This window comes from Pelophylax lessonae, assembly GCF_965119305.1.
Source record: "Pelophylax lessonae genome assembly, chromosome: 3".
NCBI lineage: Eukaryota > Metazoa > Chordata > Amphibia > Anura > Ranidae > Pelophylax > Pelophylax lessonae.
Window position 1 is genome coordinate 135,463,815 of NC_138770.1, and position 17,885 is coordinate 135,481,699.

Here is a 17,885-nt window from a genome sequence, read left to right on the forward strand (position 1 = left end):
TTGCACGTTTGGCCACATAGCTTTTAGCAGCGTTTTTTCTGCCTCCATTCAAAATCAATGGTTCCCTATGGGAGCCTATTGATTTGAATGGAAGTCGCACCGCAAGTCAGATCAGGATGATCCGACTTGCGGCGCGACTTTCGCTGTGAGAATCTTGAGGGGGAACTCCACGCCAAAATGAGGAAAAAAAAACGGCGTGGGGTGCCCTTCAGGTCTGGTATGGAATTTGAGGGTGGCCCCACGAAAAAACTGCGTGGGGTCCCCCCCAAAATCCATACCAGACCCTTATCCGAGCATGCAGCCCGGCAGGCCAGGAAAGGGGAGGGGACGAGCGAGCTGCCCCACCCCCCCTGGACCATACCAGGCCACACGCCCTCAACATGGGGGGGGTGTGGGTGCTTTGGGGCAGGGGGGGCTCTGCACCCCCCACCTCAAAGCACCTTGCCCCCATGTTGATGAGGACAAGGGGCTCATCCCCCACAACCCTGGCCGGTGGTTGTGGGGGACTGCGGGCAGGGGGCTCATCGGAATCTGGAAGCCCCCTTTAACAAGGGGGCCCCCCAGATCCCGGACCCCCTCCCTATGTGAATGGGTATGGGGTACACTGTACCCCTACCCATTCACCCCATAAAAGGCAGTGTATGTAAAGAACGACAGGAGACGTTTTGAAAAATGTATTAAAAATCTTCATCCGCTCTTCTCCCCTCCGCTCTTCTCCCCTCCGCTCTTCTGCCCTCCGCTCTTCTGCCCTCCGCTCTTCTGCCCTCCGCTCTTCTGCCCTCCGCTCTTCTGCCCTTTTGCCTCCTCTGGTCGTCTTCTTCCTCTGGTCCTCCTCCGACGCTGTCCCGGTGATTATGCCGGTCTGGGGGGCCCCCTTGTTAAAGGGGGCTTCCAGATTCCGATGAGCCCGCAGACCCCCACAACCACCAGCCAGGGTTGTGGGTATGAGGCCCTTGTCCTCATCAACATGGGGGCAAGGTGCTTTGAGGTGGGGGGTGCAGAGCCCCCCCTGCCCCAAAGCACCCCCCCGATGTTGAGGGCGTGTGGCCTGGTATGGTCCAGGGGGGAGGGGCTGCTCGCTCGTCCCCTCCCCTTTCCTGCATGCTCGGATAAGGGTCTGGTATGGATTTTGGGGGGGACCCCACGCCGTTTTTTTCGGCGTGGGGCTACCCTCAAATTCCATACCAGACCCGAAGGGCTCCCCCTCCCGCCGCCGGAGGCTCGCTCCCGCTGTATTCAGTCACAGCGGGAGTCGGGCCAGGGGAGGAGCGGCGGTGACCACCCCCGCTCTTCCCCCATCGTCGGGGAATCGAGTTTGGAGATCCACCTGCTTGTGTAAACAAAGCGGGCGGATCTCCTAAGTGACAGACAGTGACAGATTGCAGGGTTCAGCATAGGAGAAAGGACAAAATAGGGGTGTGTTTTAACCACTTAAGCCCCGGACGATTTTACCCCCTTCCTGACCAGGGGGTATTTTGCGATTCGGCACTGCGTGAGTTTAACGGATAATTGCGTGGTCGTGCGACGCTGTACCTAAATGAATTTGACGTCCTTTTTTTCCCACAAATAGAGCTTTCTTTTGGTGGTATTTGATCACTTGTGCAATTTTTGATCATGCGCTATAATCAAAAATATGAAATCCCCCCCCCCCCCCCAAAAAAAAAGGAAAAATCTAAATTTTTTTAAATTTTTGGCCAATTTGTTTTCTGCTACCTATGTTTGGTAAAAAAAAAAAAAAATCACAATAAGCGCATTTTGATTGGTTTGCGCAAAAGTTATTGCGTTTACTAACTAAGGGAAAGATTTTTGCCATTTTTTTTTTTTTTAACGATTAATGGCGGCGATCTGTGATTTTTTTTGCGGGACTGCGACATTGCGGCGGACAGATCAGACCCTTGACTGACATTTTTGGGGGTACCAGTGACATTACTACAGTAATCAGTGCTATACATATGCACTGTTACTGTAAAAATGACACTGGGAGGGAAGGGGTTAACTTTATTGGAGAGGGAAGGGTTAAGTGTGCCCCTAGGGGCGTGTTTCTAACTGTCATTGGATGTGGCTAGTGGTGTAACAGCACAGATCAACTGTCCTACATAGCAGGACCGAGTGATCTGTGCTTTTACACAGGGAAGAATGAAGGGCGGCTTTGTTTACATTAGTCGCCTGCCTTGCTCCCTCTCCACCCGACGATCGCGAGTGACCGGCGGACATCGGGTCCGCCGGTCACACGCACGGGCTTCCTAGAGCCCCCTATTGGCTCCCAGGCTAGTGACGTACCGGTACATCACTTTGCCTGCGAGGGGCTGACCGCCGCCGTATATAGTCGGGCGGCGGTCGGCAAGTGGTTAAAGACATATCAACATCATGTTAAAAAAAAAAAAAAAAAAAAAAGCTTTTAGACAAAAATTTAAATCAATAAGAAAATTGTGTGTTCTAGCAAACTATACTACAGTAAAGATTTACCGTAATTAGGATATAAACATTTGCTGCCATTCTCTTTATACAAGACACTGCTATTTGTGCAGTTATTACCTCCTCCATACTGTATAAAATATTGCTCCATGTTGTCACAGTCCAGCTTGGTTCGGCAGAAGATGATGGCTTGGTCCATGTTGTGTTCTTTGATGGCACGAACTATGTACTCTCCCTTTAGGATCTTAATGGCTTCTGACATAGTTTCTGGGAAAGAACAGAAATCACAGTTAGTGATTCCATAGTGACTGTTCTCCCATATTCTGCTGCATAACAAAGGGGGCTAATTCATTAAGCTAGAACAACTGCTATTTGTCATAACATCTTTTCAGTTGTGATGGCCAATAAGGATTGAAAAAAAAAAGCAGTCATATGGGTAAAATTAACTATTTATGACAAAAATGAGTTCTAGCTTAATGAACTGAGCTTATTGTGTTATGGCACAAGACATCACAGATTACCTGGGGAGCTTCCTCCTGGTCTAGTGTTATCTTTATCGTGGACTCCATCAGTCTATGCAACAAAAAGTATTAAAAAAAACATTAAGAAATTCATTTAAGAGAAAAACCTCACATTATATTAGTTCATGCCAATCTGGCATTGATTTATTTTAGATTGCAAGTCCTAGAGATCCCTGTACCGAAGCGATCTCCTTCAAATCCAGAAGCCCAAATCACATTTAGTCGCTTTAGCATGCATCGGTTAATAGGACAATAATAATGGCTAACTTGCTTACTTAAATAATTAAACTTTTTTTCTAAGGACAGAACCACAAAGAAGAACCAGTTGTTTTTAAAAAACATTTTATTTAAGTAGTGTTAACATTCTGTACTATTTTCTCTATGAGGAAAGGGAGGAAGGGGTGAAGGGTGCATAGAAAGTGGGGAAGAAGATAGAGATTTGGGGTGATGGATAAGCAGAGAGACTGGAAATCAAATCTGGACAGTACAGACCTATAAGCTGAAGGAAAGCAGACTGTGCCACTGGTGTGACCAAGGAGCCCTTGAAGATAAAGGCACACGTCTTGCAATGGTGCCCCCCAATAACTCTGTTGTTGCAATAGTACACTAATACAGCTACAATCCCATTAAAGGATAAGCTCACCTTTAAGGAAAGAATAATGCACATATTTTTGCAGGAAAAAGAAAATGTGCATTTATTATTTTTTTTTCCCACAGGAGCCTGCAAAGCATTGCAGCCACAATCAGTGGACCACTGATGCAATGTCAGGCTCCTGCATATTCTCCCACACAGCTTCCTGACCGTACTGCTCTACAGGCTTTCAGTTAGAGAGCTGAAGGGAGTGTGAATAGACTGCGGGCACACTGAGCACACTCGTAGTCCATTGCGAACTACACACCATATGACGCGGTGGAAGTTGGGACTTGTAGTTTGTTCCGGTCACAGATTACGGTGAATGATTGATGAGGTAGCCCAGACAAATCACAGCGAAGCTGATTTTAAACGTAAGTGGCTGCAGGGGAAAGGAACCCCCTTCAACTGTCATAGAGAAGAAAAAACTCAGGGGTGAAGGGGAGGGGGGCTGAACATGTTACATCCTAAATACAGGTTATAAAAAAAAAAAAAAAAAAAAAAAAAAAAACTTAGCCTTTAATCATAGAAGAGAAAAGGAATCTTCACATTCTATGGTGAGCAGATGGGGAAAATATCTGCACAATATGTCACGGTATGTCACAGTCTGAGAGGAACATGAGAAATCATGGACTTATAAACTGCAAACATAGAATAAACTCATCACTATTTTATGCAAGTCAAGTCTGCATATTTTTATGCACATACAGTGTAAATGAGGCCTTTATTGATAAATTAAGAGTAGGAGAGAGACAGAATGAAAGAAGCAGTCAGAGAAAGAGACAGATAATGCAAGTGGGAGAGACAGACAGACATACATATATATAGGGTCTCGGGCTAGGACGGGGGTGGAGTGAGCAGAAGCCCTAGGGGTAAGTGGGGCATCAGGACACCAGTGCCGAGGGTTATAATTGCATAAACTGGCACTGATGCTGGGAGTTACTTTTTTGCGAAAACTGGCACAACGCTAGCAGTTATTATTGTAAAACTGGCACCAACACTAGGAGTTAATGCAAAACTGGCACCAGCACTGGATGTTATTATTACAAAAATGGCACCAACACTAGGAGTTATTATTGCAAAACTGGCACCAACACTGAGGGTTATTTCAAAACTGGCATTACTGTTGGGGATTATTATTGTAAAACTGGCATTACTGCTGGGGGTTATTATTGCAAAACTGGCATTAGTGCTGGGGGTTATTATTGCAGAACTGGTACTAATGCAAAGGGTTAGTATTGCAAAACGGGAACCACCACTGCAGGCTATTGCAAAACTGGCACCACCCCTGAGGGTTATTATTGTGGAAACTGGCACCAATGCTGGGGGTTATTATTGCAGAAACTGGCACCGATGCTGAGGGTTATTATTGCAAAATTGGCACCAATGCAGGAGTTTGTTAACGAAAGTGCCCTCAATGCTGAAAAAATGAAGGATGGGGGGCTCAGTTCATCATTTTTGCCCTGGGCACCGGATAACCTTGTCCTGGCACTGGTCTGTCTCTGCTCATACAGTTCTTGTCCCTATGAATGCTTGACTACCAAGTTAGTCTCTGAGCTAGAGAGTAAAGCCAGAATCAGGATGGCAGCCCTGAAGTGTGCACAGATGAAATCAAGTCAGCAATGACAGATCCCATATTTCTATACGAACAGGCTTCTTTTATAAAACAAATTTATATAAAAACACCATTTTTTGTAATTTAAGTGTCTAAATAAATTATACACAGAACTCCAAGAACACTGCACCTACTCGTATATGTTTGCTGCCCAGTCGCTCCCACTGTTTATCCTTCTTCGGGTTGATCGGGACAACAACATGGTGAACGGTTTCAGGGACAGAATCTTCCCCTTTTAGATCCACCCAGGTAGGGAAATGCATGATTTTCTCAGACAGTTTCTTCACATCAAATGAATGCAGAGTGGCCGAACACACGATCACCTGAGCAGAACAAAAGTCAAATCATGAACACAGAGTTTACATTCCTGGCAGAAAAATGTACTTGGTCAGTATTCCTTTTTGTAGAGTTAGCAAAAGACATCTTTATTTTACTTGAAAATTCCTATTCAGATCTACCTCGTGTCTGCATAATGAAAATATACAGGAATCAAAACCACTGCAAATTTATTCATTGTATTATTCTCCACAGACTGGACAAGTCTGCATACAACTACTTGGGTGCATATGTGAATAAAGTGAATTTGGTATCTGCTAACCTATCTGCAGATCAGGCAGTGCTACCATGTGGTGCCAGTTATGTGTCTTCGAAACAAGCTCAGAATCAATTTTCAGTGAATGTCCAAGGTCAGGCTCTGAATAATGACAAGCCCACATCTTTTTTTAACCTCCGGAAGATTTACACCCCCCTTCCTGACCAGGCCATTTTTTTTGCGATACGGCACTGTGATAATTTAACTACTGCATGGTCATGCGACACTGTACGCTAACAAAATGTATGTCTTTTTTTTTTCCCCACAAATAGAGCCTTCTTTTGGTGGTATTTGATCACCTCTTCTTTTGACATTTTTTTGCGTTACAAACAAAAAAAGACTGACAATTAAAAAAAAAAAAAAAAATTTTTTTACTTTTTGCTATAAAAATTGAATTTTTTCATTAATTTAGGTCAATATGTATGCTGCTACATATTTTTGGTAAAAAAAAAAAAAAAAAAAGCGTAAATTGATTGGTTTTCGCAAAAGTTATAGCGTCTACAAACTATGGTATATATACTGGAATTTTTATTTACTTTTTTTACTAGCAATGGCCTCGATCAGCGACTTATAGCAGGACTGCGATATTGGGGCAGACAAATCGGACACTGACATTTTTTGGGAACCAGTGACACGAATACAGTGATCAGTGCTAAAAATATGCACGGTCACTGTACCAATGACATTGGCTGGGAAAGGGGTTAAACATCTAGGGCAATCAAAAGGTTAAATGTGTGCCTAACCAGTGTTTTAGTGTACTGTGGGAGATGCTTTTACTAAGGGATGTGATAGATTTTATTCCCTGCTGACATGACAGAGCTCTGCCTTGTTTACATAGTCCTGTCATCTGTCCTGTGTGTCTTCCTGGCGGCAGACATCCATTGGCCAGCACCCGCTGATCAGCATCTTCTGTGTATAATCACAGCGTGCGCCCCCCTGCCGGGAAATGCCAGCAGCAGAGCCACCTTACATGCAAGTGATACGGTCGGCAAGCAGTTAAGCATGACAGTTTACTTTCACCGATCTGCCGAACATTATGACCACTGACAGGTAAAGTGAAAACATTGAGTAAGGATTTGAGCAACTCCGACAAGGGCCAAATTTATTACAGTTACTTATATACTGCTGTCAACTTACAGTTCGCTTTACACATATACATTGTACTTTCACATCAGTACCTGCCCTCAAGACGCTTACAATCTAAGGACCCTAACTCACATTCATACATACAGTTCATATACTAGAGCCAATTTAGACCGGATCCAATTAACCTGCCAGCATGTTTTTGGAGTGTGGGAGGAAACCCGCGCAGACACAGGGAGAATATGCAAACTCCAGGTAGGTAGTGCCGTAGTTGGGATTCGAACTGATGACCCTAGTGCTGCTAGGTGGAAACACTTAGCCACTGTGCTTAAAAAATGAATGCTGAATAACAGAAAGGTGTCAGAACACACAGTGCATCGCAGTTTGTTGTGTATAGTCAGGGTGCCCATGCTGAACCAAGGCTCCTACAATGGGCAAAGAGAGCATCAGAACTTGACCATGGAGCAATGGAAGAAGGTTGCCGGGTCCGATGAACCCAAGAATGGTTTGAGGAACATAACCGTGAGCTTGAGGTGCTGCTTAATGCCAGATACCACAGGGGTCTAGTGGAGTCTATGCTTTAACGGGTTATGATGAGTGGTCATAACGTTATGACTGACCAGTGTATATAGGAGATGTTTGGCCCTCACGTCTTACCTGCAGCCTTTTCCCATCTGAAGTGATCTGAGGGATTTGTTGATGAATTCTGTTGATGAAGTCTGAATAGCCCTGAGAGAGAAGGCCATCCTACAACATAGCAACAGAGAGATCAGAAAAGAGAAAACTAGACAACACTATAGAACAAGACATGTATCATTAGAGAGCACCAGGACATTAGAATAAAGCCAGTGGGTAAAGAACATGACAACTTACAGCTTCATCGAGCACCAGAAAGCGCACTTGTGACAGGTTCAGTTTTCCAGTTGAGATGAGGTCATCAATTCTGCCTGGAGTGCCCACTACAATATCCACCTATTGGGAACACAAGTAAAGTTTGTATTAAAGTGTGACTTAAACCACATCATAAACAAACCTGGTTAATCCTGCGGTTTCCTATCTGCAACCCCCTCTCCCTCCAATTTAGCTAGGGATTTTGCAGCTGTGGTGGCAGCTCTGCACATGCTCAGTTTTCAGTGAGCTTCTGTGCTGAGCATTTCCTCCCTATCACATCTGAGCAGCCCATGTGACTATAGAGTCACACATGTGGGCGTATACACAGTGGTAAATGACAGCCCACTCCCTCCCTCCCCCTCAATGCCCACTAACCAGATGAACACAATAGGGGTGGGATATTACATGTAGATTGATGGAGGCTTTACCTCCCTCTTATTCTAAGACACAGGCCAGAGGGGCGTGACACAGCCTGTGACTGGCAGAAATCTGCCCACACAAGGTTATTTCCAAAAAATAATACATATTTGATTTTAAATATATATATTTGTATGACAATTTAAAACAGTTTACTGATATGAATTATTTGGTTTTACTCTGTATCTCAAAAGGATGTTTTTTATTTTGAACATGTGACAAGCAGCATAGCGCTAGAGGCTCCTTTTGCTTAGGTTTCCCTGCAGACAGGCTGGGAAAGATCTGGGTCATGTGACAGCTGTACATCGATTAGGAAAACTGTATTTAGATGTTTTTTTGTTTTTTTTATTAAAATAATTACAGTGCTATCACCCATATACAGAAATAGGAGGGATAATGTAAATTAAACAGTGTGTGTTTAATATTACTTGATGAAAATACCACTCTAAAGAAGAAAAAATATATAAACTTACTCCACTCTCCAGCGATGCCAGCTGCTCCTTTGCTGCTACTCCGCCAATAATCAGGAGCTCCCTACACAATAAAATATCATCATCATCATCATCTTTTTAATTAGGTGTTTTAAATAAACAGAATTCAGTAAATATAAAGAAAACTAAAACTTTACCCATTCCCTCAAAGCTCCTTCATTGTCCCAAATCCCAGTATCAATACAAACAATACAGATAAGGTTTACAATTTTTTCTCATGCTTTTCTTAAAGCAGTATTAAACCCAATACCAAAACTGTAATAGTTTACAGCTTACCGGTCATTAGACTTGATGGCTTTATTAATTAGTTTTCTTTTGTTAGGGTTTTTTCCTCTGTTTTCCCCTGGCCATCTGGCCATTAACACACTTCCTGTATTAGAGCGCCCCACTCTGGATGAAGGAGCACAGGGGGCACCTTTGGACAGCTGCATTGTCAGTTAGGGGGGATGGGACTTTTCAATGTACTAGCAGATTTAAATACACCGAGGGTGTTTTCACACTAGCACTTTTGGTGCGCACCCAGGTTCGATTGACATCAGAATTTGGTTCTTTTTGAGGATGTGAACACTGTCTTAGCGCAACCGCGAACCGTAACCGAGTCCACTTAAAAAGGGTGGTCCGGGGTACGGTTCATGTGAACTCCAGTACGGTTCGCTTCTGATGAGAACACAATCGTACCAAAGCAAGCAATTTGGCACCTTCTCGTTTACAGCGGTTGCCAAGCAACATGAGTACGCGACGGCTGCAGCTTAATGACACAAGTGTACCGAGGTTTGGATACAAAAATCAAATGTGAACACAGTCCATCGGGGGCAGAGGGAGGGGGGAGCAATCGAACTCTGGTTCGGACCAGGCAATCGCACCAAGTGTGAAAACACCCTAAGAAATTGAAGCCAAATTCTGTCTCACGCTGCAGTTACAGCAACAGTTTTTTTTTTTTTTCTTTTGGAACAAAGGTTATGCATGAATAAATAACAGCTGATCATTGTAAGCTTCCCAGTCAGTGGTAAATGGTTTGTCTCAACACGTTATGGGCTACATTTGCAGGAGAGCTGCTAAAATACAACAGACTTACTGCCTGGAACAAGAGATGAAAATAAAGAAAATAAAAAAAAAAAAAAGAAAGAAAAACCACCACATCTAAGAATTGGAAAGCTGCAATATAGTAAAGTGTTTATTACCACTTTAAACAAATTCTAAATGAATGATAAATTCTGCAATAGGGTCCTGTCTAAACTAGTAAGCACAATTCACAAAAGTGTAAGGTGTTTTCATAAAAAGGAGAAAAAGTATATATAACACAACCAGTTTGTTCAGAGAATAAGAGGGGGAGGGGCAAGAACATTCCAACCACCACCAGATACTTCATGCATACACAATTGGCACTTTTTTGGAGTGGGGGGAGCTGGTACCTGGTTTTGATAGGTACCCGCTCCCACTTCCGGGTAAGATCAGCGTTGGGCAATCTTCATGCATTTTCGACCCCTCCTTCTTCCCCCCGCTGCCTCGTGGGACACCCACAGGTCCCAAAAGACAGCAGGACCATTCAGAAAGCGAAGCGCAACTCGCGCATGCGCAGTAGGAAACTGGCTGTGAATCCCGAAGGCTTCACTGCCGGTTTCCCTTACTTACAATGCCAGCGCCTGCACAAAAAACCTATTGACAAATCGGCTCGGGGCGCCAAAATCGCAGGATTCCTGGACAGGTAAGTGTCCTTATGTTAGAAGTCAGCAGCTAAAGTATTTGTAGCTGCTTACTAAGTTTAAATTTTTATTTTTCCAGACTGGAGCTCCTCTTTAAGCAGGCATGTTTTGTGTGTGGGCTAATCTTTCTTAAAAAAGATGCTATTAACAGTCGCTATTCACATTTTGAGATCTGGAGAAGTAGGAGCAATCAAACACTGTAGTCGTTTATGAGCCAGGAACAAAAATATATGCCCTGGTTAACACAATTAAGGGTCATATGCCACATTAGCGTGTAGCATGATTATTTATTTAGCTGAAAAGTGTAACCCCATTTAGAAGCCTGCTCATATTGATCACCTCAGCTTTGGATTGTCCACATATTTCTTGAATTGCTTGACGTTATTCAGAGTCTGCTCTGCCAGCTCCCGGGATGGTTCAATAATGAGGGCTTTTGGTGCATTTGGCAGATTCTTTGCCTGGCTCACTTGGGCACTTCCTGAAATAAAAACACCACATAATAGCAGACATCAGTAAACATGGTGGAATAACATCAAACCTAGAAAATGGTAAATACAGGTGTAAAGGAAGGACCTAAAGGGCTGTACACATAGGCTGAATATTGGGTGGCATCGGCTGGTTCAGTAGAAATCGGCTGACCTTCGGTCATGTGAATGGCAGCCGGCTTCTGTCAAATGGGCATGACTGATAGAGGTATGCCAACCGTCTCCCGGACTCAGCCAGTGGCTGAGAGCACTGACCGGAGTATTCTGACAGGGGGCCGTCTCTGTCAGAACACAAATCGCTCTGTGGGGGAGATCGCTGTACTAACATCATAGTCAGTACAGCTGCTCTTCCTGAGCTCTTCAGTTTTTTTTTTTTATTTTCGTATAGCCCCCTGGGTAAAAAAAAACAAAAAAAAAAACACAACAACTAAACTAGTGTGTACCAGGCTTAAAAGTGGATGTAAATCCTCACATATACTCAGTGAACACCCTCAGATGATACACAGAGATGAGACCAATCTCCCTACATTCATTTTACATGTATATCTGCTGTCTTCAGCTTTCTATATTCTTTAAAAAAATGCACATCGTGTTAGAAAGGTTTCTTCCTGTCTTAGTGTAGCACCCTCCTAGGTAGGTGCTAGAAAAACCATAAGGGAGGCCCTGTCTGCTTATCAGGGGGGCCTGATTGTTCAGCTAGGCTGTCATGTGTTTCCAGGTGTGCCTGATGAGCTTGGAGAGTCTCCCCACTATGTCCAATGAGAGCTCTTATTGGACAGTGGAGAAAACCTGACCAATAGCACACCAGGGCATGTATCTATCCCAGAGGGCAGAATCTGCTGCAATGCATCCTGGGATGGGGTATAAGTCTGAGGGGGACACATGACAGAGCGTCTTTGGCGGGAAGCAGAGTCCCAGGAGGAGGATGATGGCTGTCTCTCCTCCTGTCAGAACGAGTGAGGGTGTCCTGGGCAGTCGGCCTAGAGGACGAAGGTTGATCTGAGCTTCAGAGAGGGATCCAGTATGCTGTGGACTGAGTGGAGCTACTGGGCCGAAGTTTCAAGGAGAGCAGTGTCGTGAGTACTGTAAATTTCTCAGGGGTCTGCCTAGGATAGGGGACCACTCCAGAAGGTCAGAGGGATCCGGGAGCCAGTTAACCAGTAGAGAAGGCTTAGGAAAGGGGGTGCCAGTTTCTAAGCCCTGAAGATAAGTGTGTGAAAGAGGGTGCCGGTGCGGGCCCTGAAGGGTACAAGTGTTCAGCAGTGCTAAAGTAGCTACCTCAGCAAGGAGCACCAAAGGGAGCTTCAAAAAGGATTTTGAGTTACAAGGAGGTGATCAGAAGTCAGTTCAGTGTTAACAGGCAGCAGGCCAGCGTTAACCAGCGTTGACGGGCATCAAGCCAGCTTCAAGTCAGCATCAACAGGCGTTTTTCAGTTGTCCCCAGTAAATTGTGTATAGTTGAGCCAAAAGAGTATCCCACTCATCCCTTCTCCCATCCAAGTTCTTAATAAACAAAAAAACCCAAAGATACTGGACTGGTCATTGTCTCAGTGCTCACATGCTTAAATATGCTGTTATTAGCGGTAACCCAGGCGGACCCACATCCAGCACAATGGCTGGGAATTCTGCTACATTAGCATACACTGTATGTGAGCTGATTGGAGAAAAAGCACTCACCACATAGGCAGAGGAAGGAAGACTACAATTGTAGAGTTGTATTTTGAATAGACAAGCTTTCTGCTTATCAGTCTCTAAGTCCCTTCCCCGACACAAATTTCCAGTTGCTTTTATCTCCTGTGTCTGAGAACTTGTCAGAAGTTATCGTGCTGATAACAGAGGAACAGAGCAGCAGAAAGACATGGGACTTAGGGCTTTGGAGAGAGATAAGTAAACACCAGGTCAGATTTCCTGAACGGGGCTTTACATTCACTTTAAGTCTTATAAAAAACGTACAATTCCGCAATGGTTTGCAGGGCACATATCTGCTGTCACCTTAATTTGGATGGAAATCTACAAACCTACATGTAGGTCTTGGGCGAGGGGGGGACCAAAATGCACAGAGTAAACTAATAAAACACAAGCAGAGCACTGTAGCTCAGAGCAATCGTATCTCTGAGAGGGGACTAACCCAGACTCAAGGTGCTGCAAGTTAACACTGATAATCACCTGTTTGTATATGCAAGCTATAATATATATAGATATATATAGTGCTATAACAAAAATGGCTGTCACCAGACTGGCTATATTTTAGTTATGGATTCTGGAGGGGGGGGGATACCTGGTTTTGACAGGTACCTGTTCCCACTTACAGTCAGATCATCGCAGCAATCTGACTGGAAGTTCACCCCCCCCCCCCACATTCCCCTGCAGACCACTTGGACGCGTCACAGGTCACAAAAAGGTGTGGGACCACTCAAGTAGTACGGCACAGCTCGCGCAAGCGTAGTGAATAGCCGGCTGTGAAGCCACCAACTATTACAGCCGGCTGCCCACAGATAATGTGCCGGGCACCAAAGCCCAGTGAAGAAAGCGGCCATGTTAGGACAGAGCTGGATTCTCGTACAGGTGAGTGTGAGGTTATTAAAAAAAGTCAGCAGCTACAGTTTTAGCTGCGGACTTTAAATTTTCCCACCGGTCACTGAAGAACCACTTTACTATATCATGTTATTTGATGTTTTTCAAAAGTTTTTGATCCTTGATACTCTGTTCGCACTAGTGCAACTCCAAAGTCGCACGCTTTTTAATGCAACTTTGCACTCTGGAAAGTCACATCAAAGTTGTGCAGGAACCTTTTCTAAGTTGCACAGACTGGAACAGGAGTCCTTGAAATCAATGGGCTGCGACCTGTCATCCAACTTTAGGTGTCCAAAATCACAAGACAAGTCTCACTAATGTGAACGGAGCCTTAGTCCAATTATGAATTTATCAATAAAGATGTCTTGGTTAAATGTGGATAATTATGAGATAATGCTGTGTACATATATTCTCTATAGATGCATGTGCTTCTCAAAAATTGGAACATATCTGGCATGCCAGGTGTCTGTAGCTGCAGAAATCTGGCCTAAGGCCTGGTTCACACCTATGATGGTTGCGGTTTTTTGCATTTTCCTGGTGCGTTTTACGTTTTATCACGCATGTTTTTAGGAGGTGTCTGTTGTCATGTGAGAGAAACCAGTAAAAATGTGCCAGAACTGACTTTGATAGTTTTCTATTGAAGTCTAAGGAACCAAAAATATAGTCTGTTGCAGGAAAAAAAAGTCCCTGGCCTTTTCAAAAAAAAAAAAAAACACACAGGTGGAAAACACAGAGATGTGAAAGTGATCAATAGGAAACCATGTTAAATGGACTCTACTGCTTCTCTGCAAATCTGGAAACGAACTGAAAAACGCACAGGTGTGAACCAGGCCTTATACACGGTTAGGGGTTGCTTTGCTAAAACTGGAGAGGGCAAAATAAAGTGCAGCTGCGGGTGAGATTAGCTTCAAACTTCAGCATGTTCAATTAAACTTTAACAAAAAATGTAGAAGCCGATTCGTTTCTGTGCAGAGCTGCATCAGATTTTGCACTCTTCAATTTAGGTAAATCCATCCCTTATTGTCATGCTCCATAGAAATCATGTGCTACAGGAAACTATCGCTTTATAGATACTAAATCAACCAAGTGATCGGAGCAATACATTTTTTTAATTGCAAAGCTACGCTTATAGCCGAGCTGCTACAGGCAGATAGAAACCAGACAAATGAATTCAGCTCTGTATTTATTAACCGCTTGCCGACCGCTGCAAGTACATATACTGCGGTGGTCAGCCCCGGCCAGGCAAAGTGATGTACCGGTACGTCACTAGCCTGTGAGCCAATAGGGGGCGAGCGCGCGCCGCCGGAGGCACGCTCCGGCCCCCACTCATTTACGGACACCTCCGCGCGTGTGACCGGCGGACCCGATGTCCGCCGATCACTCGCGATCGTCTGCTGTGAAGGTAGAAAGGCAGGTGGCTAGTGTAAACAAAGCCGCCTGTCATTTTTCCCTGTGTAACAGCAGAGATCCAATGGTCCTGCTATGTAGGACCGTAGATCTCTGCTGTTACATGTAAAGCCAAATCCCTGCACAGTTAGAAACACGCCCCTAGGGACACACTTAACCACTCCTTCTCCAATAAAGTTAACCCCTTCCCTGCCAGTGTCATTTTTACAGTAACAGTGCATATGTATAGCACTGATTACTGTAGTAATGTCACTGGTACTCCCAAAAGTGTCAAAAATGTCAGTCAAGGGTCCGATCTGTCCACCCCAATGTCGTAGTCCCGCAAAAAAAAAATCGCCGCCATTACTTGTAAAAAAAAAAAAAAAAATGACAAAAATCTTTCCCTTAGTAAACGCAACAACTTTTGCGCAAACTAATCAAAAAACGCTTATTGTGATTTTTTTTTACCAAACATATGTAGCAGAAAACAAATTGGCCAAAAATGTTAAAAAAAATATTGGATTTATACATTTTTTGGGGGGGAATTTCATATAAAAAAATGTGAAAAATATTGTTATTTTTGCAAAATTGTCGCTCTTTTGTTTATAGCGCATGATCAAAAAAAAAAAAAAAAAAAAAAAAAAAAAAAAAAAAAAAAAAAAAAATCGCACAGGTGATCAAATACCACCAAAAGAAAGCTCTATTTGTGGGAAAAAAAGAACGTCAAATTCGTTTAGGTACAACGTCGCAAGACCGCGCAATTGTCCGTTAAAGTCACGCAGTGCCGAATCCCAAAATAGGGCCTGGTCAGGAAGGGGGTAAAATCTTAAGTGGTTAAGATACCAAAAGTATTTTTTTTATGAAAGGTGTGCAAGTACCTGAAATCTACCTTTACATTAGCCTTTTGCAACCCATTGTGCAGCAGAGCTCAGACTAGTAGAGGAAGCAGCAGAACAGAACAGTTATGCCACAAACCAATTGGCTTTCATTTCCCAACCTAGAAAAGTGAAAGACCGAATATGAAAAAAAGCTGAATTTGATACATACCAGCATTCTGAGATTTGACTACATGGCCATCTGGAGCTTTGCACAAAGCAACAAACCCATCCTTGGGTGGGAATTTGAAGTCCTCATCTCCAAAATTAAATTTCAGCTCAGCATTCTGAAATAACCAAAATGTTCCACATAAGCTAGGATATAATAATGTTGCATTAAAGAATTTATGTCACCCATCAACAATGGTAAAATAATTCTACTTAAAGTGTATGTCCAACCTAAACTCTTCTCGGTTTAGATAAGAGTGGGGAAAAAACTAGAACCCATTCTTCAGTTTTATGGCTTTCCAGGGCTCCATTAGGCTAATTGTATCCTTCCAATTAGGCACTGGTATGGTTGAGAGAGGTTTTAGGCTACATTCACATGTAGGCGTTTTGGGGAGTTTTTCAGCTCTAGGATCAGCTCAAAAAACACCCAACAAGACAAATCCTATTCATTTCAATGGCCCCTGTTCACATCTGAGCGCTCCGACGCCTTAGGTAAAACTCCCGATGCTCCAAAAAGTACATGAGCTTCTTTTTGGGCAGATTACAGGCCCATAGACTTAATGCAAACGCTGGAAAGGCGATATAGAGCGTTTTACCTGTAAAGCACTTGAAAAAAGACCTATCAAAACGCCTATAATAACGCCTGAAAAACACCTATAAAATAGCAACGCCTAGATGTGAACTAGGGATGCACCGATCCGATATGGCTATAATAGCTGGATCTGTGGATCAGTAAAATTAACAGATCCGGTGTTGCTCTTCACATATAATAAGGAAAAGAAATGGCTGCACTCCGATGTGGTCAAAATCCAGGTTTATTGGACATCCCAATGTGGCAAAAAAGTGGCAAGGTAGACGCGTTTCACACACTAAGATGTGATTAAGCACACATCTTAGTGTGTGAAACGCGTCTACCTTGCCACTTTTTTGCCACATTGGGATGTCCAATAAACCTGGATTTTGACAACATCTGAGTGCAGCCATTTCTTTTCCTTATTGACTGTCCACGGAGGCGAGCGCCGCTGTTGGTCATCAAGCTTCCTATTACCTTGAGCAGTGTATCTCTTTCCTTTGTTGCTCTTCACATAGCTGTGAGGGAGCAGAGAACAGCTGTCAAAGAAAAGAAAAAAAAAAAAAAAGAGCCTCCTGCAAATGCCTGTCAGTCTCCCAGTTAAGTAAACACAATGAATACAATGTATCGTTTCATTCCGTGTGCCGCAGGAGGGAAGTTTAACCTCTTAAATGCACAATTGTTATAAGGTATCTGCCGATACCGATCCAGAAGTATTATTTTGTTATAAGCTCACGAAACAGTACTTCCGGATTGGACTTGGGATCTGCGATTTCACAAAGCAAAATATCAGCATCGGGACCAAAAAAGTTGGATCGGTGCATCCCTAATGTGAACGTAGCCTAAATCCCCCCCAAACCGCTGCCCCTTTAGCTGTAAAGGCAGCTGGTAGTGTTATACAGATGCCACAGAACAGCAAAAATATTCTCCCCACTGCATTCAGCGTGTGATACCACCCACCGGTGCAAATGAGGGCACCACTAGTAAAACGAAGCGTTTAAGAGATTTCTTCACAGTTCCTGTCCTGCTATAAAAAAAAATTATACCAGACAGGAAGTAAGCAGAACTCTCCAACCGCAACAAAGACAAATAAAATGCTTTTATTTAGGAGACTTTGAGAAGGTTTTTTTTTTTTTTTTTTTTTTTTTTTTTTTTTTTTTGTTATTTCAGTCTGCGTCCCTGTTGCAGATTTTTTCTTACTTCCTGTTTAGTAAAACCATTGTCAGTAGCCAGGAGAGAGTAAATCTCTCTAAAACCCCACTGGAGTTCTAATCCTTCCCCGCTCTACCCAAAACCACAAACACATGGGCTTTTCCTAAATTGTAATGGACTAATACAAAATCATTTGAGTTGGTAACGGAAGCTATAAATGCCATCCATTATCTTTATAGAATTCCATTACTTGCCACAGATGGATATCTTGTGTGCTACATCTGCTAATATTACACGTGGCTATCCCAAGCACAC

At 43.5% G+C, this 17,885-nt stretch overlaps 1 protein-coding gene across 1 annotated transcript in view; it reads right to left on the reverse strand.

The window, feature by feature from the left end:
• DDX1 (DEAD-box helicase 1) overlaps positions 1-17,885 on the reverse strand; it is a 94,274-nt gene that overhangs the window by 41,377 nt on the left and 35,012 nt on the right. Inside the window, exons 12-19 of the mRNA XM_082252488.1 lie at positions 15,852-15,966; positions 10,699-10,837; positions 8,639-8,699; positions 7,731-7,829; positions 7,515-7,604; positions 5,317-5,505; positions 2,937-2,988; positions 2,536-2,682 (exon numbers count right to left, since the gene is read on the reverse strand). Coding sequence (XP_082108614.1) covers positions 2,536-2,682; positions 2,937-2,988; positions 5,317-5,505; positions 7,515-7,604; positions 7,731-7,829; positions 8,639-8,699; positions 10,699-10,837; positions 15,852-15,966 — 892 coding nt within the window. The remainder of the gene's footprint in view (positions 1-2,535; positions 2,683-2,936; positions 2,989-5,316; positions 5,506-7,514; positions 7,605-7,730; positions 7,830-8,638; positions 8,700-10,698; positions 10,838-15,851; positions 15,967-17,885) is intronic.